At 40.4% G+C, this 27,729-nt stretch overlaps 3 protein-coding genes across 6 annotated transcripts; 2 read left to right on the plus strand and 1 right to left on the minus strand.

The window, feature by feature from the left end:
* Positions 1–397: 397 nt before the first annotated feature.
* On the minus strand, positions 398–15,892 carry LOC124056523 (SPRY domain-containing protein 3-like). Of its 3 annotated transcripts, none has more exons than XM_046384061.1 (11): positions 15,761–15,892; positions 13,545–13,691; positions 13,299–13,374; positions 9,797–9,921; positions 8,628–8,760; positions 8,304–8,492; positions 7,017–7,166; positions 4,191–4,248; positions 3,404–3,523; positions 3,190–3,311; positions 398–3,083 (listed from the first exon to the last, which is right to left on the minus strand). In XM_046384061.1, exons 2-11 carry the CDS (start codon positions 13,670–13,672, stop codon positions 2,949–2,951), a joined length of 1,236 nt encoding a protein of 411 aa, XP_046240017.1. In that variant the 5' UTR covers positions 13,673–13,691; positions 15,761–15,892; the 3' UTR covers positions 398–2,948. The 3 variants fall into 3 exon arrangements, with proteins under 3 accessions (XP_046240017.1, XP_046240016.1, XP_046240018.1); XM_046384060.1 differs by having other exon boundaries at positions 15,707–15,855; XM_046384062.1 differs by lacking the exon at positions 15,761–15,892 and adding an exon at positions 15,570–15,706.
* Positions 15,893–17,739: 1,847 nt separating this feature from the next.
* Positions 17,740–20,547, plus strand: LOC124056525 (insulin-like growth factor-binding protein 5). The gene is made up of 4 exons (XM_046384063.1): positions 17,740–18,537; positions 19,135–19,163; positions 19,265–19,384; positions 19,491–20,547. Exons 1-4 carry the CDS (start codon positions 18,222–18,224, stop codon positions 19,593–19,595), a joined length of 570 nt encoding a protein of 189 aa, XP_046240019.1. The 5' UTR covers positions 17,740–18,221; the 3' UTR covers positions 19,596–20,547.
* An 846-nt stretch (positions 20,548–21,393) lies between these two features.
* On the plus strand, positions 21,394–27,557 carry LOC124056526 (phosphatidylinositol 5-phosphate 4-kinase type-2 gamma-like). Of its 2 annotated transcripts, none has more exons than XM_046384064.1 (10): positions 21,394–22,137; positions 22,228–22,325; positions 23,213–23,309; positions 23,897–24,046; positions 24,974–25,120; positions 25,433–25,471; positions 26,406–26,519; positions 26,605–26,860; positions 27,020–27,123; positions 27,255–27,557. In XM_046384064.1, the coding sequence occupies exons 1-10, from the start codon at positions 21,988–21,990 to the stop codon at positions 27,333–27,335; spliced, it is 1,236 nt and encodes a 411-aa protein (XP_046240020.1). In that variant the 5' UTR covers positions 21,394–21,987; the 3' UTR covers positions 27,336–27,557. The 2 variants fall into 2 exon arrangements, with proteins under 2 accessions (XP_046240020.1, XP_046240021.1); XM_046384065.1 differs by having other exon boundaries at positions 22,002–22,141.
* Positions 27,558–27,729: the final 172 nt, after the last annotated feature.

Raw genomic sequence — 27,729 nt, forward strand, 5'->3', positions numbered from 1 at the left:
GCTTTATCCATGCAGGTTCGTGGGGGGGCTGGAGCCTATCCCAGCTGCCTACAGGCGAGAGGCAGGGGTGCACCCTGGACTGGTCACCAGTCAATCATAGGGCAGACACACAAAGACAGACAATCACACACGCACTCACTCACCCCTAGGGGCAATGTAGAGTAGCCAATTAACCTAATGTGCATGTTTTTGGGACTGTGGGAGGACGCTGGCCAGAGTACCTGGAGAAAACCCACGTGGGCACAGGGAGAACATGCAAAAGGAAGGGCCCAGACCTGGAGTCAAACTTGGAATCCTCTTGCTGCGAGGCGGCAAGGCTAACCACCGCGCCTCTCCAGATGACATGAAACGTTATCCATATTAAATTTGACACAAAAGAAACGAGTGAAAGCAGGTGTTACTGGTGTAGTGACTGTAATATTTTTGAAATTTGCTTTTACATAGTTTTTTTCTGATTGCTTCAAGTGAAAAGAGACGAGTGGGAACAAGAGAAAAGTCAAGGTAAAAGGAAAACATGCATGAAAAGGGTGTCCACAAGGGCTGGACTGATAGATGCAGTGATTGTGTTTAACATTGTGATTAATTACAAAAAAAGATAAAGTTGGACTAAATAGTAAATGCAAGTGGAAGGTGGCCAACAGGCAACAGAATACATTATTAGCTCCCATGCAAAAAGAGAATGAATCAACAAAACTAGACAATGATAATGAAAAACATGAGCAGACCGTATCTCCAGTACAGGCTGATGTAATGATGGGCAGAGTTTCCTCAGGACACAGTTAGCAGCAGTTGAGCATCACACGAACATCAGAGTTTTTAAAGCATCTCCACAACCAGGGAGACATTTCCTGGATGCAATTCAGATGAACATCCCAACACATTATGGAGTCCAATACGCATTTTTTTTCCCAGTCTTTTCCATGAGCTGCAGAGTCTTCACCTGGACCTTACAACCAGGCATATCATTTAATAAAGGTTCCAGACTGGACCTTTTCACGCAGGTGCTTTGCTCATTAGGTCATTAGGTCCAATGTTGAAAAGCAGTCTGGTTGTAAAGCCTACTTACATCAGCATCAATCAAGTACTTCTATTTATGTATGAAAAAAAGTCATTTTCAATATGAAGACCAAAGTTTGAGCCCTTCAAAAATTGCAGTTGTCACCAGCCATAATGAGCCTATTTTTTATGTTTATGAATAACCTGTAGCACACAAGTCTGCAGAGAACTCGGTTTACAAGTGTAGTATGAATTGATACCAGGAAGCAGCACTTTTATCTCTACAGTTTTGGCAAAAGGTAGGAGTTGTGTGTAAAATCTGGCATCACAAAAAGAAAATTTGTTAATGTAAGTTGAAATGAATTAGGGGAAAAAACTGCCAAAACTCTTCCACTATGATAGTCTTCAATGCAAAAAAAGATGGATTCATAGTAAAGCAACAACTAAGTTTGAAACTAAACAAAAGAAAAAAAATGCATTAAAAGATTGTGTCAATGGTCCAACATACAGCAAAACCTCAAAAATAACAATAAAAAAGACAAGGTATCTCATTTTGATTTTCAAATATACCTGAGAGCAGCAAATATTAGTTACAGTATGGCTTCATTTTTAACATTCAGGTCTCTAATAAAATAATCAAATGTAAGACTAATAAGAAATTTACTGTTACACTATGTCCTTAATTATTCTTGTCCTGACAGGGTTTAACACCACAGAGAATTTCCCCTTCACGGTTTTCCCTTTTTGAGGCCAAAAATACCTCATAATCCACAGAATCCACCCTTAACTTCAAAGGTCTTTTTTCTGTGAAGTTCAGTCTATCCAAAGGCTTCACCGAGTTTGGCATTAAGTATCATTAAGGATCAGCAATCTTCTTTGTTTGTGTGTCAATGTGTAAGGCAAGCTCCAGGAACATGTGTGTAGTTACACTCAGCAAATACGTAATACTGGAAAAACCCGCTCAAAACAGTATGAATTTTGATGTATCACTAGACCCATACAATCACCTCAGTCTGGTCTACATTTCTTTTGGGTTCTTCTTCTGATATTTTTTGGTTTTGAAGATTTTGAAGTGATTATGGCTACATTTAATGACAGAAAAAAAAAACCACAACAGGTACACAGAAAAACCAACCTGGATGGAATTGAGCTTTTAAATATCACAATTAAAGGTCATAATGACGGTTTGGATTTAATTTCAACAAATTGTTATTGCATTTAATTATCCCATAATGCCTAATGCGTGTGGCTTGTACAGTTGCCAACATGCTGTAATGACTCAGAAAAAGCACCCGCACTTGTACAGGACCAATGCTAATGCTAAAGCAGCTAGCTTTTCCTGCTCATTCAGTGCACGTTTTTTGGAAGACTTTCTGAGCATTATTTTTGACTCTCACCACTGAGTGTCAGTAACACACCGCCGACTGAAAGAAGTACAGCGGAGCTCAGATAGTGATCACAGTGTGGCTGCAGGCTGTGAGAGTGGCGCTACATATCTGCCGATGCGTATGACTGCTGATAAGAGGGTCCGCTTGTAAGCTGGAGTCTGCTCTGATTGGATCTTTACGATTATTATTCCAGGAAGACCCTTTCTGGGGGCATTATATGTTATTATATTAACTTTACTCTCTGATGAAATTGTAATAAATAGTGTTTAACCCTCATGAAGCCCTGGTTTAACTTTTTTTTTTTTTGGAAAACCATTTCTTTATAAAGCACACTTCTCTGAGGCACACATGTAAAAGTAACATACATTATTCTGATCATTCTTACAGCATGAAGGCGCCACAGCCTTGTCCCCCCTCCCCTACACTGGAGTGACTTTTCAAGTCACACCTTGGAGCCCGTCGGTGTGGAGGTATTATTTAAAATCTGATCTCCAAAATGTACCAGAGCTCAATCATTCTTCCTTGCTCCACTCCACTCTTCAGTTTTCATTTTCTCCACTCTGCTCAGCCACTGAGGGGGTGCAGGTCCACTCTGACCTTCTCACCAGTGCTCATCATGCCAATCGTGGGGTATAAGCCTCCCACAGGTAAGGCCACTTCCCGCCGACCCACCACCTTTCCATTTCTGGTGAAGAACACCTGCTCAAACACAATGGAACAGCAAAGAGTATAATATGAATAGTATCTCACTCAAGGATGTAAGAGTCCCCTGATTTTATGTTCCTCGATTTTGACAGCATCTCACCGTGACCTTCCTCCCCTCTAAATACTCTCCCTCGTCCCCCTCATCTTCATTGTTTGCATACAAGTCATTCTGAACCTCGCTGGGCTTGGGAAACACCTCAAGGTCCCAGTCATCTGCGTCATCTAAAAGAACCCAGATGCAGGTAAAGGAAAGACAGTTAGAGATTGTGCATGATAAGAGACAGTGCTTTGGGGACAACGTAAAAGGTGTTCACCTCCACTATCCAGACTGTAGTCACGTGGAAACATGATCCCGCAGCCCATAATGTCCCCTTCAAAGCAGCGTGGTCCAAATGGGTCTCCGACCCCACTGCCATGGAACAACTTTCCATCATCTACAAAGGACAACTGATTAGTGCATGAGAGACATAATCAAGACACAGATGCAACTGTCAGAACACAAGACCTCTGCCATGACTAGCTTTTATACAAATCTCTTTGTTTGGCTGAGTAGCGTAAAGTAATCCGTCCATTCATTCGTTTTCTGAACCACTGATCCTATTCAGCCTACCCACACTGTATAGACAGGCAGACTAATTCCCACTCACTCCTACAGGCAATTTAGGGTTTCCAGTCCACCTGACCGGTATGATTTGGACTGTGGGAGGAAACCAGAGCAACCAGAGGAAAACCCACACAGACACAGGGGAGAACATGTATCAAATATTAAGTTGGAACAATAATACTTAAGTGGGAGTGTTTTCAGCAACACACTCCGCTGGCTGTTCCCGGCTGGTGGAAGCCAAAGAAAGCTAAACCGTTAAATATTTCATTATTACTGACATCAACAATAATAAAATACTGACGAATGTGTTCTCTTGACCGCTGCCAGAAACGTGACTAACAATTTGTTGCCATTACCAGTGTGACTGTTGGTGACCCATAGTGTATAAGATGCTGGCATTGCCCATAATGACATCAGGTTACCGTTATATGGATTTCATTTGAACGCACATGTTCACACAGAAAACACATGTAGCATCATGATCAGCCAGCACGTACCTGCATGATAGGCTATGGACCCTCTGCTCCAACCTGGATGTCTGTTTTTGGGATAGTCCTGCCGAACAAAAGAGAAAGTCACATTCATCAACTAGTCTGAACGATTACTCCATTTATTTATTCATTCATTTATTTCTTTACTGATGGAAGCTTTCAGGAACTTTCTCGTGAATCGTGAGGGTCTCCTGAGTCTCAAATGAACTCAAATTTTAAAATGATAAAGCAAAAATTTTGCTTCAAATGTCAGTGTTTAATGTGACAGGTTAGGAAGACAGCAACACAGTTTCAAACCCAAACTGATGGCTGATCTCAGACAGATGCAGACAGGACATTAGAACTCAACTGTGAGGTGACACCAAACCGAGTGGTGAGATTTTTCATTTATTTAAAAAAAAAAAAAAAAAAAAGATGATGAAGCAAAGAAGGGCAAAAACATTACTGCAAATTACCTAAGAATGTTCCCCCTAATTAAATATGAGGAGGCACATCATAACAATTTGACAAGCTGCAAACATCATATCTGGGTTGTATTATCAGTCAATAAAATCTTAAGTTAATTGGGGTGGTGAGTCTTTCCGTTTGCTCACAGGTCAACCATCTGTTATCATCTAATATTTCTTTATTCCAAATAGAGCAACACACATATTTTGTATCAAACTTTGGGCCTGTCATGTCACTTTTTAACAAATATGGTCTGTGGGACAAAGGGCAAACCAACATCATCTTTCATCAAGTAATGTGATGCTGATCAGTTAAATCTCCAGACAATGGTAACTATGCAGGGGTGGGGTTCTTGAAACAAAAACTAGGCTAAAATTGAATTTAAAGTGAGGTTTTTAGTCTAATTCTAGGAGGTCTGAGTAGCCATATAAACCCCTGTGAGGACTCAGAGCACTCATGTGATGATAGGTACAGCAACAGGTATGAAAATTAGGCGTTGGAAGGAGAAAGCACGAGATAAGACGGAAGGAATAACACTGAATTAAAGAGATAAGGATAATGACTGGTGCGTAGAAAACAAGACTTTTCCCTGAAGCGACAAAAGAGAAAAGGAATGCACCACAAACAAGTGCTCCTTTATCCAATATATGCAACCAATGAGCCACTGTTAACTGTTGAGCATGTGTTACCCTGACACAGAAAAGAGACACCTTTTCTCATCCTTTTTTTTTTCAGCACGAGGTAATGCTTCCCATCAGCAGGCTGATGTATCTTGCAGGAGATGATGGGGGAAGGATACAAAACCTCAGGAATGACCGTTTGATGGATTTATAATGCTCCACCAGAACCGCAGACACATCGAGAAAAACAATTCCCGGAAAAACAATCATCAAAATGACAAAGCTCGCTTCTCCATGCCGTCTGACCCGGGGGCGCGACATGCCCGCACACAGTAACTAAGGGCAGAGGAGTCAAGGGGGAGTTAATATTAAGAACGAGTGAAACAGTGATCTGCCACCTCCCAGGCTGTGAGAGCCATCACAGCTGGCAAAACATGATTAGCAAGCTTGACACTCAAGCAATTAGTGTCCAATATCCGAGAACAACGAGAGCAGCAACCTCTGAGCCACACTTTACTTCGTATCTGCCGCTTAAAATGACACGATGACTGCACCCCAAGTAGTTATTACACTGATTTTATTTATGTTAAACACAGTGTGCACAAGTTCTTGATGATTTCATGTGAGGCCCAATGCAGTTGATTGCATCTCTGATGTGTAAACATTCATCAAGTCTTCTCTCAGACCCAGCTTATTTCCAAAATATGGATCATCATTTGCTGTCATCATTTCAGATTAAAACCACCTACTAGAGCCACATTAATTAGGATATCAACCATTAATTGCTTAGCCTGAGGAAGTCCTGCATACTTTTAATTCTTTTCTATTTATTCCCTCTTGTGTGCGGTGACTGGATAAAGTTATTCCGAAACAGAAAGAAACCGACAACAAATACAACAATCTCATCTTAGCTCATAAGTAACCTTTCACATACTTGACTTCAGTATTCGAGTTAACATGGTAGATTAGCATGTAAATGGAACAACCTGCTGCTTTTTATGGGAAACCAGATGTGGGGATGAAATGAGACAATATTTATTCTGTTGTTAGCTTTTCCTCTTTCGGTCATCCATCACTCAGACTGGAAACAGTGAGAGCACAGTGGTGTGTATGAGCGATGACAACATATGTGTGTGTGTGTGTGTGTGTGTGGAAGGGGGTAGTTGATAACCACAGAATGTGTACAGTAAAGCCTTTCTACACCCAAATTAGAACATACACGCACATTTTTTAGATGTGGCTAAATTTTAAAATAGCTGATTGACTTCTTTCCCATTGCTGGTTGTTGGGCTTCCATTTGTCTTCCTTTTTTTCTGGTATGCAACACTCAATGTCACAAACGCGCTGGAAGATTTAAAGAGTTTGGTTTAGACCTGCTCTAACTGGAAAGTGTCATGATACAACTTTTGTTGTAATCTGGGGCTTTATAAATAAACTAAACTGAACTGAATTGAATTGAAGATGGGAACAGTCAAAAGCAGCACAGATGCCAATGACATGTCACGGTGGTTATGATTTTTTATTCCACTGTGTCTTTTAAACTCAATGCCGACTGATCGATGCAAGAGCACTGCTTGGACAATGAAAACTATTCAAGCGCTAAAGTGCTTAACTTCCTGAAGCATCATAGCATCGCGCCAGAAAAAGAGAGAAAATTACACCGCCGGGGTGCCATGTTTCCATCTCTTCTGATCACAGCATGTCAGTGACTATGACGTGTGATCGTTATGGTGAATGGCGATGACTGAAGCATTGAGGATCTTACCCTGCGTGCCAGTCCCAGGGCAATGTAACACTTCTCTCCAGCATCTGTGATCTCCAGTTCAAAGTAGTGGAAGCGTGTGTTGAGAGGCCGACGGGCCTGAGCCAAGCCCACGTCCACGATGCTCTTCCCTTTACCCACATACTCCAGCAGCTGCGGAAATAACGCAGACAAATACAGGTTATGGCCAGACACAGAGACTGGGTTAATGTCTCATATCATTTGTTAGCAATAGAACACAGATTTAAAACAGTTTCAAGTTGTACGCTATGAAGCCTGCTTTATTCTGCTGTTATTTAATTTCAGATATATCTAAAGCTGCAGCAATCAATCTTTTATATTAACAATGGAAGAAATGTGCCCGTGTGTCTGTATGCTTCTTTTAGTTCCTGGTTTCGATTTTCCGAGTGTCAGGCAGCTGTTTTCAGCCGTGCTCTGGTTGGTTGGGTTGGGACCCTGACAAGGATGAACTGATTAAATTTTTGATTACATCTTAAAAATGTGGCAGTTTTTAAATTATGAATCTCACATGATAACCAGTACTCTATTTAGTCATTCGTGAAAAGAATGGTTACATTCATTTTTATTTTCACTGGAAATGATTTTGGAGTAAGTGCTCAATGTGGCCTTTGATTAAAAAGCAAAACAAAAACTTACACATATGAATTGTGAACAGTGTCAGCAGAGCTCAGAAGAATCACAGCTGAAGTTATCACTTGTATAAATGAGAGCAACTGCAAATACAGCTCAGATAGAAAAAAAAAAATCAAGAAACCAGGATGCATAATCCAAAGCTTAAATACCACAATAAAACTTCAATATGAAAGTACGCTGCTTTGTCTGTCATGAGCCTTCCCATCCCACATCTTGCTTTATTACCAACATGTTTTTCTGTCCTGACAACTCATGTAGTGTTACAACGTGCACATGTGTGATTGATGGGTTCCAGGGAGATCAGACTGTGGTTTGTGGGCCCTGCGTTCATACAGGACAGAGCCAAATTTGCAGAAATAAAGGATAATTAAATGTGGGGGTTGCATGAAGGTTACTTGTTCCTGCCTACGGCTATTTAGCTGTGATCCCCTCCCATCCTTTTTAATTCAGGTTTTATGTGTATCAACAGCTGAGTCAAACACAAACACTGCAGATCTGCCATCACAGGGAGGGGTGGACGCCCAACAGGAGGAGGTCAAACAAGGTATTTAGCAAAAGCTAATATTTACTTTTACTTAAAAATTCTGTATCGACTGAGATGAATATAAACGATTAAAAAAAAGTAAGAGGACTTACTGTGCCAGTCACCCTAACGTCATGAAGGCGGCTCCAGTCCTCTTCGTGACTATCCACTATCATCTGTCCATCGTCGTCCTCCGTCCCCCACTCAGCGTTCAGGTCCAGCAGCACTTCTTCCCCAAGAGAGTGCATTCCCACGGCAGGATAGAGAGCATCAGGAGATGCTGGGATTTCCACGCTGCCAACCTGGGCACATGTTCAGATTCAGTATTATTCAAGGAACTGAAGCTGGGAACTATAAGTACATCCACTTATAAAAACTAGCTGAATAGATTCTGTCTACAAATGGTAAAGTAATATGATGGAAAATGAAGCACTTACTTCCTTGCCATTCTTGGTAAAAAACACAGTTAACTGCCCATCATCAGAGTCCAGGGATATTCCACAGCCAATTCTGTCACCTCTGCAGCATTTTGGACCAAACTGCTGCCCTACAGTGTTGCCATTATACAGCCTATGGAAAGACAAGTAGGACAGGTTGGATCGGCAATCGCTGAGGCTCATCATTTTTACAATTTACTGACAGAGTGAGAGAGTAACATGAGAAGACAAACTTCGCAGCTTAGGTATGGGTACATCTACTGGTTTAGTTGATTTAGTAGGTTTTTCTCCAACTGTGTGTTATGAATACATTACCAGTTTATTAGTACATGTTCCATCTTTTAACATTTTATCGAGATCAACATATTTACTTTGTATTTTGTATCTGTATCTACTGTTTTATGTGTATCTACTGTTCTTCTGTTTTGATGCTCCACATATCAAAAAACACTTGTGATAAGCACTGCTTAGCTGTGTGTTGTCCTTGTGCTGCCTGCACGGCTACATGTGCTGAAATGGTGTTTCAGTTCTGCTGTCTGGCAACAAAGCTCTTTCTATTTTCTTTGCTCTGCGTGTCTTTCAGCTTCAGAATTCTTGTGTTGTTGCTGCGGCCTTGTCCTTGTGTCAAACCTTCATGTTAACATAGCAGGTAAACGGGAAACTAAAATATGATTCTGAAAACATTCAAGGTGAGAAATAGGCAATGCAGTGACAGACACTTAAATTATATTTGATCAGCACTGCAACTCTTTCTCTTTCTTTCTCTCTTTCTAGTGTCTTTTTAGGGTAGCATACAAAACAAAACCACAAAGGTACAATCTATGATTTGAACAACATGTAGACTTTTGCTGTCAAGTAAGCAGGTAGCTGTGAGTGCAGGTAACATGGAGGGAAGTTAACACTGTTCATCCCAAATACTACTCACACTGTAATGATACAAAGCTGGCTGACAATCAGCAAAGTTTCCTTTGAACAGACACTGAAAGCGCATTACGGTAATTAATAATCTCTTGAATGTTAGTATGGATAAAGGATGAAGCATTAAAGTAAGCAAAAATATGTTTCAATGTTCATATCAGTACCCGTCTATTGTTTTAAGGCTGAGATGTGATGGGAAAACATGTTTCGCGTGCTGTACTTGGAAAATAAAATCATTCTTTGTCACATACTTGCCATCATCGGCATGAAAAGCCACAGAGTTCGGCAGCCAGCCCGGCTGATGGTCCAGCTTGTAGGACTGAGGCACCAAACCGACAGCAATCATCCCCCTCACTCCTGTATCGATGAGGGTCACCTGCAAAGAGAACAGTTTGAATCATCACAAAGAAACATGAGAAAAAAACCTGATCATACCAGGTATGTCCGTAAACAGTAATTTCAAGTGTGCCTGATTAGAACCGTAAGCCTGAATCAGAATTGGCTTCATTGGTCCAGCGTGTGCAGACGTTCGAGGAATTTGACTGTGTTTTTCTTTCCATTGTTCTCAATGTACTTACACAAGAATAAACATATAAAACAAGGGCAACAAAAGCTGAAGAAATAAAAGTAAAGTATGTTAAAGAATAAAGAATGGTCAGGAATGAGTACAAATTTGTGGAAGAAAATAAAGAATACAAATAGTGCAAAGAAATACATACTGATGAACATTATTCATTCATTACATTATACAAACTACCTCAGAGCATCGAAACAGAGCGAGTAGCTTTAGATATTAACCTTTCTGTTCAATTATTATAGGGCTAGAACAGCGACACTGAATTTTGGCCTGAAAAATAAAATTTGGCATTGAAAACAAAACGTGTACTGACACATTGGCATTGAAGCATTTGTATTGCAAAATGCTGTATTGTCACTAAAACAAATACGACACTGAAAAAAATGGTCCACTAAAAATCAAAACAGCCTTTCAAAAATTTTTCATTTTATTTTGAAATTTGTTGTATTTTGATGCATTTTTCAGTGACAATCCCCTGTTTGTTTGTTTGTTTGTTTTTTTTCCATGTTTGTCTTTTTTCCCAATGATGTGTTTTAGTACAATGTCAGTATTTTTTCAGGGTCAGTGGCTTTCAGTTTCAACTCTCTCTGTCACCGCGCTGGTGAACCACAATATACCTCCTGGTTGAAACTTTATTATTATATTACAGGAAATCCATACAAAGGGGCAGAAAACTTTTGAAATGCCCACACAAGCGCTGCAGGTTTATTTGCCAGAAAAGCTCAGGCTCCACCCTGGACTTTCACATGATATTACATTTCGCTTTTGGGTTGACACATCTTCTCTTTTCACTTCATGAAACTTTCAAACTGAAGCTCTACAGTATCTCTTTGCACACGGTCCCACACCGGCTCACAGTGAAAACGCTTAAGTAAAGAGCAGCCCTTCACCATTGTTATCATAACTGAATGCTGACTATATGACATCATCCTAAGGGAGCCCTACGTGGACGCACTGCAATCGGAGCACTACTGGCAAATCCAGGGCAAGAAGAAGAGGAAACTTAAATTCTTTCCCATGACCTCAACACTGGTCTCCAGAGAGTGACAAGCAGCATGTCCCCATTTTCTGTGTCAGTGTGAAACATGCAGATGAACCTTAAAATCTGCAATCAGCATCCACTTCACTGTCATTTCTTTGCTCATATGCCCATTTACGCAAGTGGCTTCCTCTCTCCTCCTACATGACTCCCACAAAGTGAGTCACAATAATGAAAGACACATAAGTATAAAGGCTGAGAGGGTTAGTTATTGTTTCACTACATGTAAAACTGGGGGCAGGATGTGTCTGTTAGGCAAGCCTGAACATGGTTTACTCTGAGAAACAGTCTCTGTCTCAGGATGTTTGTGCACTACAGTGTCTAGATTACCAAGGGCAGTGAAATAAACAGACTAGCACATGATTTGAAATGAGACGAAACTTATTTGCCTCTGTGAAACCACTTCGTCAGGGCTGAGATAAGAAAGCCGCTGTTAGTGCACCCCTCAAGACGAAAGCACGACCGAAAGCACCGTCTGCTTTCTTGTGTTACAATACATAGAGAAGTACTGACCCTTCTTAGAGGCCAACTGAGGCTGAAGCTGACTTGCGTATCAACAGCACAGTATTCAAAATTTTAGCCAATCAACTAAGACTTGTTGCTGTCATTTTAGCACAACATAATCTAATGAGCTACATAATCTTTTCAAACAAGTCACTGTGCTAGCTACAGCTGATAAAACCTGCCAACAGCAGCTGTAATTTCAAAATCAAAAGCTGCCAGTTAGAGTTGTGACGCCTGTTTTTGTCTGCCTCTGTCTGAAATCAAGGACTCCTTTTAAAAATTACTGAGGACTGAAAATCTGCCTTCTTTATCATTGCAAACTAGCAAGTAATCAGTTTTAGAACGGAGGGCTCGACAAGCAGAGCAACACTACCTGAGGAGGGGCGGGGCTTATTTTGTATGAAGTGAATCAGTGTTAACAACAAAAGCATTCTGCAGAAAAACTGCAGGAAATGTGTGGGACCACAGTTACTATATTTACTGGAAGCTCTTCCCACTTCTCTGATCCAAAAATACATTGTTGTCGCTTCTTAATCACAAAGGCTTTACGATAAAAGTGATGCACTCAAAAGGCTAATTTTTTTAAACCCTAACTGAACTTGGCAAGTCGACTGAACTGTGTGTCAACATCAAAATTGTTGTGGAAAAGGTGTAAAGTGGCAAACCTGCTCAGCATTTAGAAATGAATGTGTTTCAATCTAAAAAATTATATTTGTTCCGTCACTCAATAATTGACCCTGCTCCTGAGTTTGGAGTAAATAATTTGGGAACACATGACCTGAAAAATCAGCATTAGCCTCAGCAATTAATTACACCCAGTCCCGGCACACAATGTCCAAGGAGCTGCCAAGTAATTCAACAAATCTATTTCCAGTCTGTTCCATTTCCTGGTTTCTCAGACAAGGGGCGTGATTTCTTTTTTGGTTATGCCTAAACAAGATGAAGTCGAGCAGTCAGACAAGAAGGCCTGACGAGTCTCCTCTCATCAACACAGAACAACAACTGTGTCCGTAAGCCACTATAAATACTAATGTTAGGAAGAAACACCATCATTAACTTAGTGTACAAGACATGAATGCTCTTTATCACTTTATACTCACCAGAAATGATAAAAGATCAACTGCTGTCAGCGTCAAACACATCGCAGAATGCTTTAACTCGATAATTACAGAGAAATGAAATGAACACATGGCTCATTAGTACTTTCCTGACAAATGAGTACTGTAGTGTGGTATTGTAGAAATACCATAGTGCATACAGATATTTCCATATTAATACGTATGTATGGATAGCCCAGTTTTTCATGATTCCCAGAACTTTTCACTGGTATATTCCTCTGGCATAAAGTGACTTAAGTTAAAACAAGTCTTAAAATTAGACTGTTTTATCTCATCCCATTCTCATTCAGCATTGAAGCTGCGACCGCCTGTGATACAAAATATGTCACTTTCATACATAATAACCCAGGTTTCAAGTTAGGGTGGAACAGCACACTGAGACTCATAAGCGACACGAAATCACATGTAAAATCAGGTGTGGCAGTATTTATCCTTAACAAAGTGATATTTCTTTAAATTGCCACTCTTGTGCCACATTTATTTTCATAGATTGAAAGAAAATGATCAGTTCTTACTTCATAATAGCGATTTCTTCTCGACAATGGCCTGGCAGCCACAAAACAACCAACTTCATCTGAATTCCCATGATACCTACAGAGAGATCCATAAACAAACACAAAAGTATTACTCTAATCATCACTTCTACCAGATGCAAGCAAAGCGAAGTGCAGTTTCAGCAAGCAAAAGAAGAGCTCGACCACATAATGAGGCAATAAACCACACGACAAACTCTCACGGTGGCGCTTCCTCATCACTGTTACCTGAGTATGTCTCCGTCTCTCAGCATCCTTTTGAGCCGCTCCCGGTATCGCACCGCACGCACCTCACGAATTTCTCGAATTCGTCTCCTCCAATTCAGAAAGCGATAATGAAGGTTTATGTCGTCCATGTCTGAAAATCATCACAATCTAGCAAACAGAGAAACAAGTGAAAAAGATCTATCACGGCTTTAGAAAGTCAGCTGATACCAATAACCAAAAACTACCTGCTTCGAGAAACTGATGTGAAACTGACAGTTTCACATTCTTGTATTTTAAAAAAACATTTTTGTGTAGTTTATTCACACCTGTGAGTAACAAGTTAAAATGTAATGAACCCTTGTGAAACATGTACTCCAGATTTCAAACATGTAGTCTGGTCTTGTTGAGCTTTGTCTTATCGGCTCTATTTTTCAGTCATAATTTCATTGTCGGCTGATACATATAGAGATATGCTCAGAAGAAAGGGCAGCCGTGGCCTTGAGGTTGGAGAAGGGGACTGTGATCTGAGGGTCGCCGGTTTGATTCCCTCACAGAAAAAAATTTGGGTGTGATGGAGTGATTAATGAGAAAAATGCTTCCCCCCACCATTAGCCAGCTGATGTGCCCTTGAGCAAGACACTTAATCCCCAGTTTGCTCCCTGGGCGCCTGACAGTGGCAGCCCACTGCTCCTGTGTGTTTCACTGCATGTAATTTGCTGGGTGTTGCATGTGTGTAACCAAGGATGGGTTAAATGCAGAGGAAAAATTCAGTGTGCATATGTAAAAATATATATACTGCCAATAAAGCTAATTCTTCTTCAAAAAAGGCTGTTTTTTATATATTTCGGAGTATAACTTATGCATGATTATTTGTTTGACTGAAATATAAATATCTCAAACAAATGTTTGTACAGTCAATCACTGTAAGCATATAAAAGCTATTGGGGAAAAGGAATACCTTCAAGAAACAAATACAGTAACAGTACAGGTCCTCTTCCACAGCAAACATGTTTGACCACAACATGATTACCACTGTTGCCTGACAACTAGAAGGACCTGAGTTTGAACCTCAGGCCAAACCCTCCCCGTGAGGAGTTGGCACATTTGTGTTTTTCCATTTACATTTAATCCCGCATTCCAAAGACAAGCAAAGGCCTGGACAGTGACTGTGCACTGCCAACAGGCATGAACGTGAGTCCCCTATTCGTGTTAGTACGGTGATGGTCAGGTGTGGGTGTCTTCCACCCAATGTCAACTGTGACTTAATCAAGTAGAGACTGGCTCTTCTGTAAGGAGAGACAGACTCATGTGTTTCACGTCTTCCTGTGTCTGAAATACTGCAAACTGAATGTCAACATTTGAACTGCAGGGTGCAAGTCATGATTATTTTCTTTATTGATTGACTGACTATTTCCTCAATGAACTAATCAATGGTTTACTCTATAAAATCTAGGAACAACACTTAAAAACCTGAAACACATTCAGTAACTCTGGAATAACTGAAGGAAAAAAAAAACATACCTGCAAACCTGAAACACAAGAACTAAGGAGTATTTGGCACTTTTTGCTTAATACATGACATAAAGTATTAATCATCAAACTATATGCAGATTATTTCTCTTTCAATCAACTAATCCATTAATCGTTTCAGCTCAATTTCTTATGCCAGTTTATGTAATCGCAGCTGAGGTGAATCAGGTGAACGCACCTTTTTAAACCGGGGTTTGTTTATCCAGTCAAAGTCACATTAAAGAGCAAAAATATTTCACTGATTGGATCATAACAATGTGATACGGTTCCCCGCGGAATTATGCTATCAGTTCTAATAAATACAACCTGAAAATGTTGTCTGTTTCGCTTAAAAAAAAAACCAACAAAAAGAAAACGAAAGCAAATAAAGGGGTAATATTCACAAATAAGAAAGGGCTAATTTCCACTTTACCAGCACAGATACGACTGAATTAAATAGTTGAGGCTGTAACTGGTATTATGTTTTAATAAAGTATACAAATAAAAAAACCTCATATTATCATTTCAGGTGTTTACCTATTTACGAGCTTATCCTAAACGCAGCATCGCATTTCCCAAACTACGGGCAGGAGTCTGTGGGCCGGCTAGCTGCTTTCAGCGATACAACATTATCGTGCCGTATGGCTAATAATGTCCCGTAAACATGACTATACCTCAGGTTATCCACAAACTGTTCACAACCTGCTTGTCTCGTGTTGGTTCCTTACTGTTTACAAACTTGTAACGCGTCGTCCTTTGGTTTTTCTTCCAATTTTAACGAGGTGAAGTATGTCACTTTATGTCCAACCTGCGCTACCGGAAGTCCCGCCCTCTCTACCAATCACATTGCAGAATAAATACAGCGTCATTAACCTCTGCAGTGCCGCCCGTGTGTGTGTGCGTGTACGTGTGTCTGTGTGTACGTGTGTGTCTGTGTGTACGTGTGTGTGTGTGTGTGGGTGTGTGTCTGTCTGTCTGTCTGTCTGTTTTACCCTTGGTTTTACAGTAAGTGTTTTACATATTGCTTTTACATATGTTTTAAATGAAGAGCATATATAGTTAGACAGGAAAAAATACTTTAACACACCTTTGTAACAAAGGAAGCAGCAATTTATGAAAAGTTTTTTTTATTTCCTTAAAAAAATGATAATAATGTAAGGTATGACTGTATGGGATAAGGCTTTTTATAGTTTTTGGTTTTATATTCTAAAAACAATCAGACATACTTCATTGTCTTCTAAGTACAATACTTCTTCACATTGCTTACTTAAGTATAATATTTATGTCCCGATTCAAGGTACTATTGAAGTACTTTGACTTTACACAACTTCATATTTCAGCTTCATTAGACCAACATCTCAGACATTTGTGTGTCAGCTTTAGTTAATAGAAACTTTTTAGTTAATTTCTCTGATAAAGTGAGGGGTTATGTGTAAAGGCTGAGAAATGTCTCCTACTTCTTAAATTAAATAAACTCTTTAAAAACAAAGATGAAAAGACGGATATTTTTCTGATCTCGTGAATAGTTGACTTTTTAGAGAATCATGGTTCATTGTCACAAGTCAGCAATGCTACAAACATGACTATCTTTTAGAATAGGACACTACACTGCTGTAGATTAAACTACCAAACAATATCTAAAGTATTTAAATGAGCTTAACCTTAAACATCTAAAGCAGTTTAAAAAAATAAATAAATCATTCAGACATGTTCTTAAGAGATATTTAAGCCATTCCCGGTGTATTGGGCCATGTTTGTAACTAAATTATATTTGTATCCAAGATGAAGTAATCACAGTCTGAATATTAATACATCAAGTCAGAAGACTGGCAGATCATTTAAGATCGTGTCTCCCCGTTCAATTTAATCTGTTTGTGACTCACAGACAGTGGAATTTGCAGGGTGTGACTTTTTGCTCGTGGCTATTAATGTCTTAGTCATCCACCTTGAGTGGCACTCCTTCACCCTCTCAGCGTCGGGTCGCTTCCTCTCGATCTTTAGCCCTGCAGTTATAGACTCTGTAAACGCGCTCTGGCAAAAATGTGTTTATTAAGTGGTTGCTATTTAAGGAAAAATCATAACAATATCCGAAACAAGGATAGAAAGGGTGGAAGTAAATAAATCCATTTTTATTTTGATTGGTTGTTTTTTTGTTGTTGTTTTATTACAGGTATTTTATTGTAAGTTTATTTGCACATTTTTTTGCACACAAGTACTGCATTGTCAACTCCCCAGTGCTGTAGCCAAATGACTTACTCTAGAGCCATACGGAGATAAGTTTAACATTTTATATTATATTCAATAATCTCTTAAGAAGTTTTGGATGTAAAATCTCCAAATTAAAAAGTAACTGCAACTGTCATATGATTATAGTGGAGAAAGAAGTACAATATTTGCTTGTAAAAATGAGTAAAGAATAACTATGACATAGCATCAGTTCAAAGTACACAACTAAATTATAACTACTGTAAAATTACAGTATACCATACAGGAACATCTGTACTTATTTAGATCCCACCATTGCTGGCTGACCTTCTCATTTTATTTTATACTTTTACGTGACTTGGTTACTTCAGTTTTGTTGTGACTGATTACAAGATACAAAAACTAATGAATTCTGTCCATGCAGATAGCGATATTGAATTTGATTTTTGTCCTTTTTTTTTATGATGGACAGCAGTAATTTTTAAACTTACAAGGCGAAACTCTTGCCTGCTGATCCATGATTGGTTGGTCACATGAAAGTGTCACTTCTGTAAATAAATGACCCTCTCAGAGGGGAAAAGGCAGAGCTATGGAGAAGCATGCACAGCAATCACTGGTGATTTATATCCGTGTAGAAGCATTACTAACCTGCAAGATGACAAATAACAAATGGTATGAGCATGCGTGACTGTGTGTGTGTGTCAGAGACAAGGGGAAATGGGGTGTGCTCAGCAGTGTGGAAATGAGAGGGAAAACTAACATTCTCCATCACGTACCCTCCCATACCTTTCCCCACTGGTTTGCGCTCTTTAAAAGCTGCTGCCAGCAGTGTCTGTCAGCCTTATTACCACTCTGTCTTGACTTGAGAGAATAACTATCCACCTCACTATCCACCGTCGGCGGATCTAATCTAAGATCAGAAGTCCTCATAGAAATTAACGATCAAAAACTCTCAGTGGACGACTTCCACTCTTCCAGTGTGAGATGTCTCTGTATCTAAATATTCTGGTGCTGCTCCTCCTGCAGCCGGCTCTGCAAAGCCCGACGCTGCTAACCACACCGTCCAGGGGATGTCCCACCTGTAAATCGAAGCCTACACAGAGTCAGTTGTCTGTAGATTTAAACGCCACCTCTCTGGGCGTTGGAGAGCCATGTGGGGTCTACACGCTGAGCTGCGCCCAGGGTCTACGCTGTGCACCTCCAGAGGATGAGCCGAGGCCCCTCCGCGCCCTGCTGGAAGGCAGGGGACTCTGCACTAACGTCAGCAGCCTCAGCCCGACTGAGAACATCTACACGGCAGGTAAGGGTCACACTCACTGTGCCCGCAGAGTAACTTAGGCTTTAGGTGAGGCTGATAGCGTATGGATTTTCAACAGCAATACTCAATATTTGCTGATTTATTTGTCAGTTTTTGAAAATTTTATTTCCTTACATTTCACATTTAATCAACAAATGAGCGTTCAGTCATTCATCCTGTAATGAGATCATGAGTTTGCATTAGTAGAGAGTATATATGAACTGAGAAACACACCTGTGTATACACACTGAGCTTATTTTTTCCACAGCCAAGTGCTGTCTGGACAACCTGTTAACATAAATCCACACATAGTGAAATATCACAGTAGTTTATATAAAAATGTTTTCATGTCTCAGTGACGGCAGTACAACCACTGATTTGGTCTTCAAGAAAAATGATCACTAATAGCTCTACTATTAGTGGTTTATTATTAGTGAACTATGAGTGAAGTGCATGACCAAAACTGACAAGAATAAATCTAAAAGTTTACAATAAAACAATATTTGAGGCGACATCACAATGAAATGAAATGAGTTTAAACAGGTGTTCATACAGTAATGACAGATCCAACAGAATGCTTTTGTCTTTATCTGACGCTAGACCCAGCACCCACTGAGGACCCAAATGAGGTAAAAATCTAACCTAAACCTCTATCAAATGACCCTAATAATTGAGAGAAACAGTACATGCAACCAGGGTGGCAATTACATCTGTTGATCTGTACCCACAGGCTCCATGTCGTAGACTGCTAACTACACTTATCAAAGGTCTTGATGCCCATTTATTTGACTCAAACCATGATATCTACATGCCCAACTGTGACAAGCGTGGCTTCTTCAGAAAGAAGCAGGTGAGTTTGCAAACATGATGAATCACAGACAAACACTGAAGTCATATTAATGATACTTTCCTGCAGACATGTGGTTTGTATCTCTGTTTCTATTCTGTTGATTCAGTGTTGGTCATCTCGAGGGATGCGGCGTGGCAAGTGCTGGTGCGTGGACCAGAATGGCATGCCGGTCTCCTCAGGCACTAAGCAAAAGGGCAGTCTGAGTTGTTAAAATGCACAAAGCCTTGACTGAAGCAGAGGAGGCTGAGGCTTCATCACCGATATGAGATGAAGATGAAGGAAGACCATACCAGAGTCTAAAGAAGCACAGCACACAGTCTCATGTTTCACTCTTCACCAGTCAGAAGCAGCTCTCTGTCAGCGTGAATCTGCTTCAAAAACAGGTTTAACTTTGCCTCCTTGCGCCCTCTACTGAACATATTAGGATGGTATTAATCAGACAATCCTTAGACATCTACTTATATTAGATGTAGATATCAAACTTATACCAGCATGTAAAATTATCCAGCCAGTGTGTCACAATGAAAGAGATTGTGCTGAACTAACTTGAACTGTCTCTTGCCCAGAACCTAACCCGATAACAATAACTGCACCGTTAATATTTCACACCATCAACCAGCTTTCAGGATCAATATGATTTGGACAGACTGTATTTAATCATGTATTTTCAGTATTTTATTTTACTTTGAAACCACTGTAACTGTATTACTGTAATTGCTGTACATAATCTCTAAATATAATCCTATTTATGTTACTTTGAATATGATATTCTATTTATATTAATATTAATGCTCATTTCAATAAGTAATTTATCAGAGCAGACAATTGAGGTATTATTTTAAATAAGCAGTATTTCTAATGGTGGCATTATTTTTATGGCTTTCTTTTTGACATTCATCAAGAAAATTTGCCTCTTGAACAATTAGCGTGTTAGGTGTGTTTAATAAAAAGACTGACACTGACGGGCAAGACTGTAAACGTTTGTGCATTTAAATAATGTTTTCTTAACATTTTTTAAATAAAAAAAAACTTCTTTGCTCAAGTAGTAAATCCATGTAGTTTCTCTTCTTTAAGTCAAGGATCTCTAGACTGACACAATTTAGACCACACAATTCATCTGATAAGAATTTTCTTTTGAGATGTTTTATTAAAGAACACGCATGAAATTGACCAAAATACTCATACATTCTGTCAATGTGGTGCTTGGTGGATTGTTAAAGAAAATAAATTTGGTCCTGGGGTTTAAACCAACATCAGGGATGATGAATTATGTTTATTATGATTGCAGCATACAAAGCCTATAAGTCTTAAAACTTCTTTTCACAAAATTTAACAGAGAGGAGATATAAACTATCCTGAGCTCAAACTCAATAAGCTCTTTTTCATCAAAGTGCCTTTGTGCTTTAGTAAACCATTATGGAAATAAAACTGACTCTTCAGGCTTCATTTAGGGAAAAATGACTCTCTGGTTGCTCATAATGCAAGTCAACATAAAGGCCATAAGGTGTGATGTAGGCTATATAATCTTTATATGCTGTCAGTGGTGATATACACTATATAGACAAAAGTATCCAGACACCTCTTTATGGGGCTGTGTTTCAGGGTTTGGGCTCAGCCCCTTACTTCCAGTGAAGGGAAATCTTAATGCTTCAGCATACCAAGACATTTTGGACAATGCTATGCTTCCAACTTTGTAACAACTTTGTGCCCCAGTGCACAAAGCAAAGTCCATGAAGACATGGCTAGATGAGTTCGGTGTTCACTGGCCCACACAGAGCCCTGAAGTCAACCCCATCCAACACCTTTGAGATGAAGTGGAACAGAGATTGTGAACCAGACCTTTTGGTCCAACATCAGTGCCTGACTTAACGAATGCTCTACTGCGTGAATGGGCAAAAATTCCGACAGAAACACAAATCTTGTGGAAAGCCTTCCCAGAAGAGCTGCAAAGCTGTCTGTGCATGTAGAATGCAATGTCATTACAATCCCTCTTGGTGTGATGTTCACGTGTTCCAGTACTTTTGTCTATGTAGTATAGCTTAGACATGAGGAAAAAAGATTAGAAAATGCTGCTTTGAATATGGTGTCATTTTAAACAAAAACACCACTTTCTACAGGTTCACAGATGCATCGTTTATCACAGGACTACTGGTGTATTTGTAAGGGCCTCGGGGGAAATTAATCCCGGTAGTAGCAGTAGTAGGAGTAGTAGTAGGAGAAGAAGAAGTAGGAGTAGTAGTCCTATTAATTTTAGTTTTAAGTGCTACATTTAAATAACAACATGTTAACACATTCTGATGTTTAAATACTTTAAAAAGTCAGTCCATCAAGACATACATGGGGCGAGCAAAGATTAGGTTGCAAGAAAGTTTACTGACTTCCGTTCTGATTTTTTCCCGACGCTGTCCCGGTGTTTGCACCTGTTGCACCGAACAAAAGTCTCCGGACCAGGAGGTGTTACTGGCTTCACTGCGCCCTGCAGGTTCCTGCTTCAGAGACGCCCAACAAGGCGGGCTTCAGGCTACTTTACATAAACAGGACGCCACATATGACAACTAAAAAAACCTGCTCACACTGAGACACGGGTGCTCAGGCAGAGCACGATGTCTTCTCCCAGCGCAACCTCCAACACCCTGAGCACCCTGGCGCCAAAGAGGAAGACGAAGAAGAAACACTTTGTGCAGCAGAAAGTGGAGGTTTTCCGAGCCAGTGACCCCGTGTTGAGCGTCCTGATGTGGGGAGTCAGTCACTCGGTAGGTGCGTGCGCCCCTTCATGAGTCCTCTTCTATTGGTCCGTGGGTGTGAATGTTGTACATTAACTATTCCTCATCGATCATGCGCAGATTAATGACCTGGGCCAGGTGCCTGTACCTGTCATGCTGCTTCCAGACGACTTCAAAGCCAGCACCAAGATCAAAGTGAACAACCACCTCTTCAACAAGTAACTGTGCTCCTCTCAACTCTGTCTGCCAGACTGTAGGAGCCTTCATCCTTCTTCCTGTTATTTGCACAGATTCATGTGGCTCTTATGATTTATTTGCCTGCATGTTGCTTATCAGAAATTGCAGACCCTTTTGGAGAACAACGATGCTTTTCCACCCTCACAATACCTTTTAAAAGTACCACAGCTACAGCTATTATCGCTGACAATAAGAGCGAAACCAGCCAAAAAGATGAAAGAAGAAATGATTTGGCTTTTCCTGGCGATGCAGTATGCAATATTGTTATGGTTTTGTAAAAGAGTGACACCATACAGCAGACCAGAGTTGGAAATGCAGCATCATTTCCAACCTGTTAGTTGTTTAAGTGGTTGTGTAACACCAGATCATTACTCTTACAGAACATTAACATAAAGTCACAGACGAACCAAATGGATGAACTCATCAGAAGATGTTGTGCGGCTCACAGAGGATGAGCGTCAGTCAGGCAAAGTGTTCGACAGAGCCTGTTGAAGAGTAATGATTTATGGAAGCTGAGCTGTGCACCCTGTCTGCTCAGAGGTTTCTATACGGATGGAATCTAGAAAACTTGAGTGGCTTTCAGTAATCCTTTAATCCATTCAGGAATCCAGGTCGCGTAAAGACTCATAAAGAGAGAGGTGGGAAGAACAATGAAATATGTTTTCTGAAGCTGAAGTGCTGTTACCTTGGTGAAATCATGTTCAAGTGGAACAGCAGGATGCTAAAGAAGGATTCAACCAATGATGTTGTTGTCTATTTGGATGATGAAAATGCTGGCAGACTCCACTGTGCTATTAAACGCACGCACAATTAATGTTTTCAAGCTATGTGACTTTTTCTTTATCTATTAAATGTCTTTGCTTCCCAGAGAGAATCTTCCCGGACAGTTCAAATTCAAAGAGTACTGTCCACAGGTGTTCAGAAACCTGCGAGAGCGCTTTGGAATCGAGGATCAAGATTACCAGGTATGATGATAAACTTCCCCTGCAAATCAACGTTTGACTTTGCAACAATCAGAGATGCGTTCAGAGTAACAGGATGTCTGAAAACCAAGACACAGACTTTCACAAACACAGAACATCTTAAGTTTTTTTTTTTCTTCTATATGAAACATTTGTCTCCATGTAATGATCTCCTCCCTTCTAAATTTGCATTTCTTTGTATGATATTTGCATGCACCAGGTGGCACACACTCATCATTCGCTCTGCTCAGTACACATTTGCTTAAGCACACAATTACTGTATGTGATGTGTGCTGCATGTGCACTTTAAAGTGTACGATGATGGACAGTTCATTTCTGCACATCTGCAAGGGCAATGCGAGGTGCATGCTTTGTGTGCCTCAATGCAAAATACAGCCTGATAACACAAATATGTCTGACCTTTTTAAATTTCCTATCTTGTTTACATTTATAAATGACTGTTTTAGTGACTGTTTTGAAATAGGATGCCAGTGTGATGGATGTAAAAGGTTTCACTGGGTGGATGTGTTGTACAGCTCGTGTCACATGTTTGCAGTGCTCTGAGGTGCCGTCCTCTCTCTCACCAACAGGTGTCTCTTGCCCGCAGTCCTCCACTCAAAGACGAGGACGGGCAGCGCGTGGGGCTGCTGCTGACCTCATACGACCGCACTTTGGTGGTGAAAGAAATCTCCAGTGAGGAGGTGGAGGAAATGCACAACATCCTCTCCGAGTATCACCAGGTAGAATTAACATGGGTGGAAAATGCACTTCTGGTAGGAGGTTTAAATGACATTTCACAAGGTCTTGACCCACATTTTAGTGAGCCTTGTCTGGTCTAGCTTGAGACTCACACTCAAAGTCAGTAAAAATCTGAGATCACACTTATTAGTCACATATTTTCCACTCCTTTTGTCTTTTGTATGTCAGGAGAAAATGTGCTCTTTTTGTGATATCCCTGGTTACCATGGCAAAGGTTTTTCCAGCATCAAAGCAGAAAGATGAGGATGTGAGTCTGTGTTTCAGAGATTTTCTCCCACAAGTAATGACACATGACCCCTGCTCTTGTCTGAATATTTAAATGCATCTATAAAGCTATCTAATAAAAGTTAAAGACACACTGTCACAACTGTGTTATGCTTCTACAGAAATATATGAAGAGCAGCCTGATCATGATCATGACGAACATGATGCTCTCCATAAAAACATTGAACTAAATTTAGAGTTTGTATGCAAGCAAAACAAAATGTTGGAGTTTTATATATGGATTTTTGCATCTTTTTGTCCAAATAGACCTTTTTTGTCACAACAGCTAAATGGAATTGAGCTGTCGTTAATCGTAGTACTTCCATCTGTTCTTTTGCTACTGTGACAGGTTAAAGCATCTATTGTCAAAAAAGTCCATGACAATGTAAAAATGCTTGCAGACGGACCCTGTTTGATAAGAACCACGACATAGTGGCCACATATCAGGTTCCAGAGCTTTGAACTGCATCACACAGTGGTCATCAGCAAGTAAAGTTTGATCAGAGTTATGCTAGTGAAGATCATAAAATGTGTTTGAAAGCGTCGTCCACTGTTGTCCTTGTTGGTTCGTTAAGCCCGTAGATGCAGTGAGTCTCCCTAATTTTCCCGTCATCCACTGCCCATTCACTGCTGTTCTCTTCTAGCATATTGTCACCTGCCACGGCTACACGCTGCTCCCTCAGTTCCTGGCCATGTACAGAGTCACTGTGGAGAACGAGGACACCTACCTGTTAGTCATGAGGAACATGTTCAGCCACAGACTGCATGTACACAGGAAGTATGACCTCAAGGTAAATCCTCAAGGCCTCACCTCATCTGACCACCTCATGTTACTGGACGTGTTGGAACTTTCATTATATTCCTGAATTCGTTGAGTCTTGTTTGGAAGCATAAACCGTAAACTGATCGATCACCACTGATCAAACATTTGGAGTCATGATCGTTCACGTATCACGTCCGAAGACACTGACTGTCAGGGGCTCGTGATTGATAGGGATTAGCCGAGATAACAGTCATAGCTTTGAAAAGTAAAGTGTGAATATGGTTTCTGTGGTGTTTTGGCTTCAAGTATGAGTGACTGTGGAGGTGTTTTCTTTCCTCAGGGCTCCTTGGTGTCTCGTGAAGCAAGTTTTAAAGAGAAGGTGAGATTGACACTGTAGGACTGCAGAAGGCAGACCTACAGCTGGGTGGACCATTAGCAGCTTGTTTTCAGCAACAAGCAAGCATGAGTGTGGTCTTGGAGAGGTTCAGTTTTTCAGTTTTACTAACCACATTAATCTGTTCTTTTTCATCTTTTTCTTTTGACTCATGCTCATTGAAAAGATGATGAATTGGTGATTGTTTGAGCTTGTTAGCTTTAATTGATGGTATCCTGCTGAGATATTTCATCATACAATGGGCACAGGACAGAAGACACAATATAACTGCTTTCACCAGCTGATGGTTATTTCTTCTGAAGAACTGATTTTAACATGTAAAATTGGTGGGATGCCCCTTTTTCAACCCCCTGAACCAGTTCTGTGCTTTTGATTCATATTTCTAACAAAAACAAAGACCCCGGTAACTGAAAGAATTATGGTGAAATATAATTAAACCTGTAATTCTTTCTTGTTTGCTTGACAAGAACAACTCATGACGCCCTGATATTCATGTTCTGCCTCTAACAACAAACCAACAAACCACAGAAATGTCTGGTTGAGGGCAGAGTGAGAAATCACAACCTATATTGTATCTAATTGTTGTTGTTTGTGCATTGTGACAAATGGGATTTTAATATTAGAATTTTGGAAATGTTTTCAACGAAAAATCACCCATCAGTAAAGTTTAAATAACATCAGAACCCCTCTGACCTCAATAGAAAGACTTACAAATAGCAGAATGGATGGAGATCAAATAACTGCAGAGCTGTGGAAACCTTTGATCTTTCCAAATGTGTTGATTTGGAAAGCAGTAAGCCTATTTGGGGTAAAATTATTTGGTTTCACTGGGAACACGACCACTGATTATGTTTTAATGAGAAAAATGCTAATGAATACTGTGATTTCACAGTAGTTGACCTTCATTGTGTACCTCCAGGTGAAGGAGCTCCCCACTTATAAAGATGTAGACTTCAGGAATAACATGCAAAAAGTTTATGTGAGCAATGAGGAGAAGGAGAAGATCATGGACAAGCTCGGCAGAGATACTGAAGTAAGAAAAAGGCACTGAAGAAGCATGCAGCCTTTATTTTTAATCCTCTGACATAACTTTGTGCACGTGTGTCCTCTTGCTGCAGTTTCTGGTGCGAATGAGGATTATGGACTACAGCCTGCTGTTGGGCATCCATGATGTGGAGCGAGCTGAGAGGGAGGAGGAGGAGGAGGAGATGGAGTCATCCTATGAGGAGGAAGAGGAGGATGAAAGTAACCTGGCTCCTGCTCAGGGATCCCCTTCACCTGAGGGTATCGGTGGCTACATGAACGCCTTCAAACCCATGGGTCCCGGAGAGTTCGACCCTTACGTGGATGTGTACGCCATTCAGAGCGCTGTAGGTGAGTCCTGAGAGCTGAGATATCTCTGGTGGATTTAAGTAGGTTACAGGAGCCCTATGCTGTGAAACACACCCTACATTTTCTGCTGGGCTCCAGCAGATAAGATTGGACGTGCAGATCGATATCACTCACCAAATGCTCTGAATCACTGCCACGTAGGTGCACCGCAGAGGGAGGTGTATTTTATGGGTTTGATTGACGTGCTGACGCAGTACGACACCAAGAAGAAAGCTGCTCACGCTGCCAAGGCTGTCAAACACGGGGTGAGAGACTAGTTGTTCTTTAAAGGGACTGATAGCTTGTGCTGTGTTTAGATGTTTACACTGCAAAACGCACAAGGTTTTGTTTTCCATCCAGTTATCTCTAATTGACTGTGTCTGTGCGTGTTTTGCAGGCGGGAGCTGAAATCTCGACAGTTCACCCGGAGCAGTACGCCAAACGTTTCCGGGAGTTCATCGCTAAGATCTTTGCCTAGTTCAAAGACTTAATCCTGGCCAAGGACATAATTTACTGCAAGAGGAGTCTCACTGAGCAGTTTTTCATGTCATCTCAAATCAACTTGAGAAACACTGAACATGTAGTGCTTATAAAGTATTTATAAATAATCCATGTTGTTGGAATGTGCTTTTTATATTAAGGGAAAACTGGAATTTGCAGACAGGAGGAAAAGTCCTCTTGGCCACTCATTGTTGTTAATGGGGCTTTGTCCTTTGACGTCAGCCAGACATACAGGATTGCAGGATTGCTAAAAACAGAAAGCTTGTATCATCTGACAGGCACATAGCGCACTAATTAATAAACCGTCCAGCTTTTTTCTGATGTTGTAGCTTTGATCCAGACTCATGTTGGTTATCGCTTGTTTTGAAAGA

This window comes from Scatophagus argus, chromosome 3 (assembly GCF_020382885.2).
Source record: "Scatophagus argus isolate fScaArg1 chromosome 3, fScaArg1.pri, whole genome shotgun sequence".
Classification (NCBI taxonomy): Eukaryota; Metazoa; Chordata; class Actinopteri; family Scatophagidae; genus Scatophagus; species Scatophagus argus.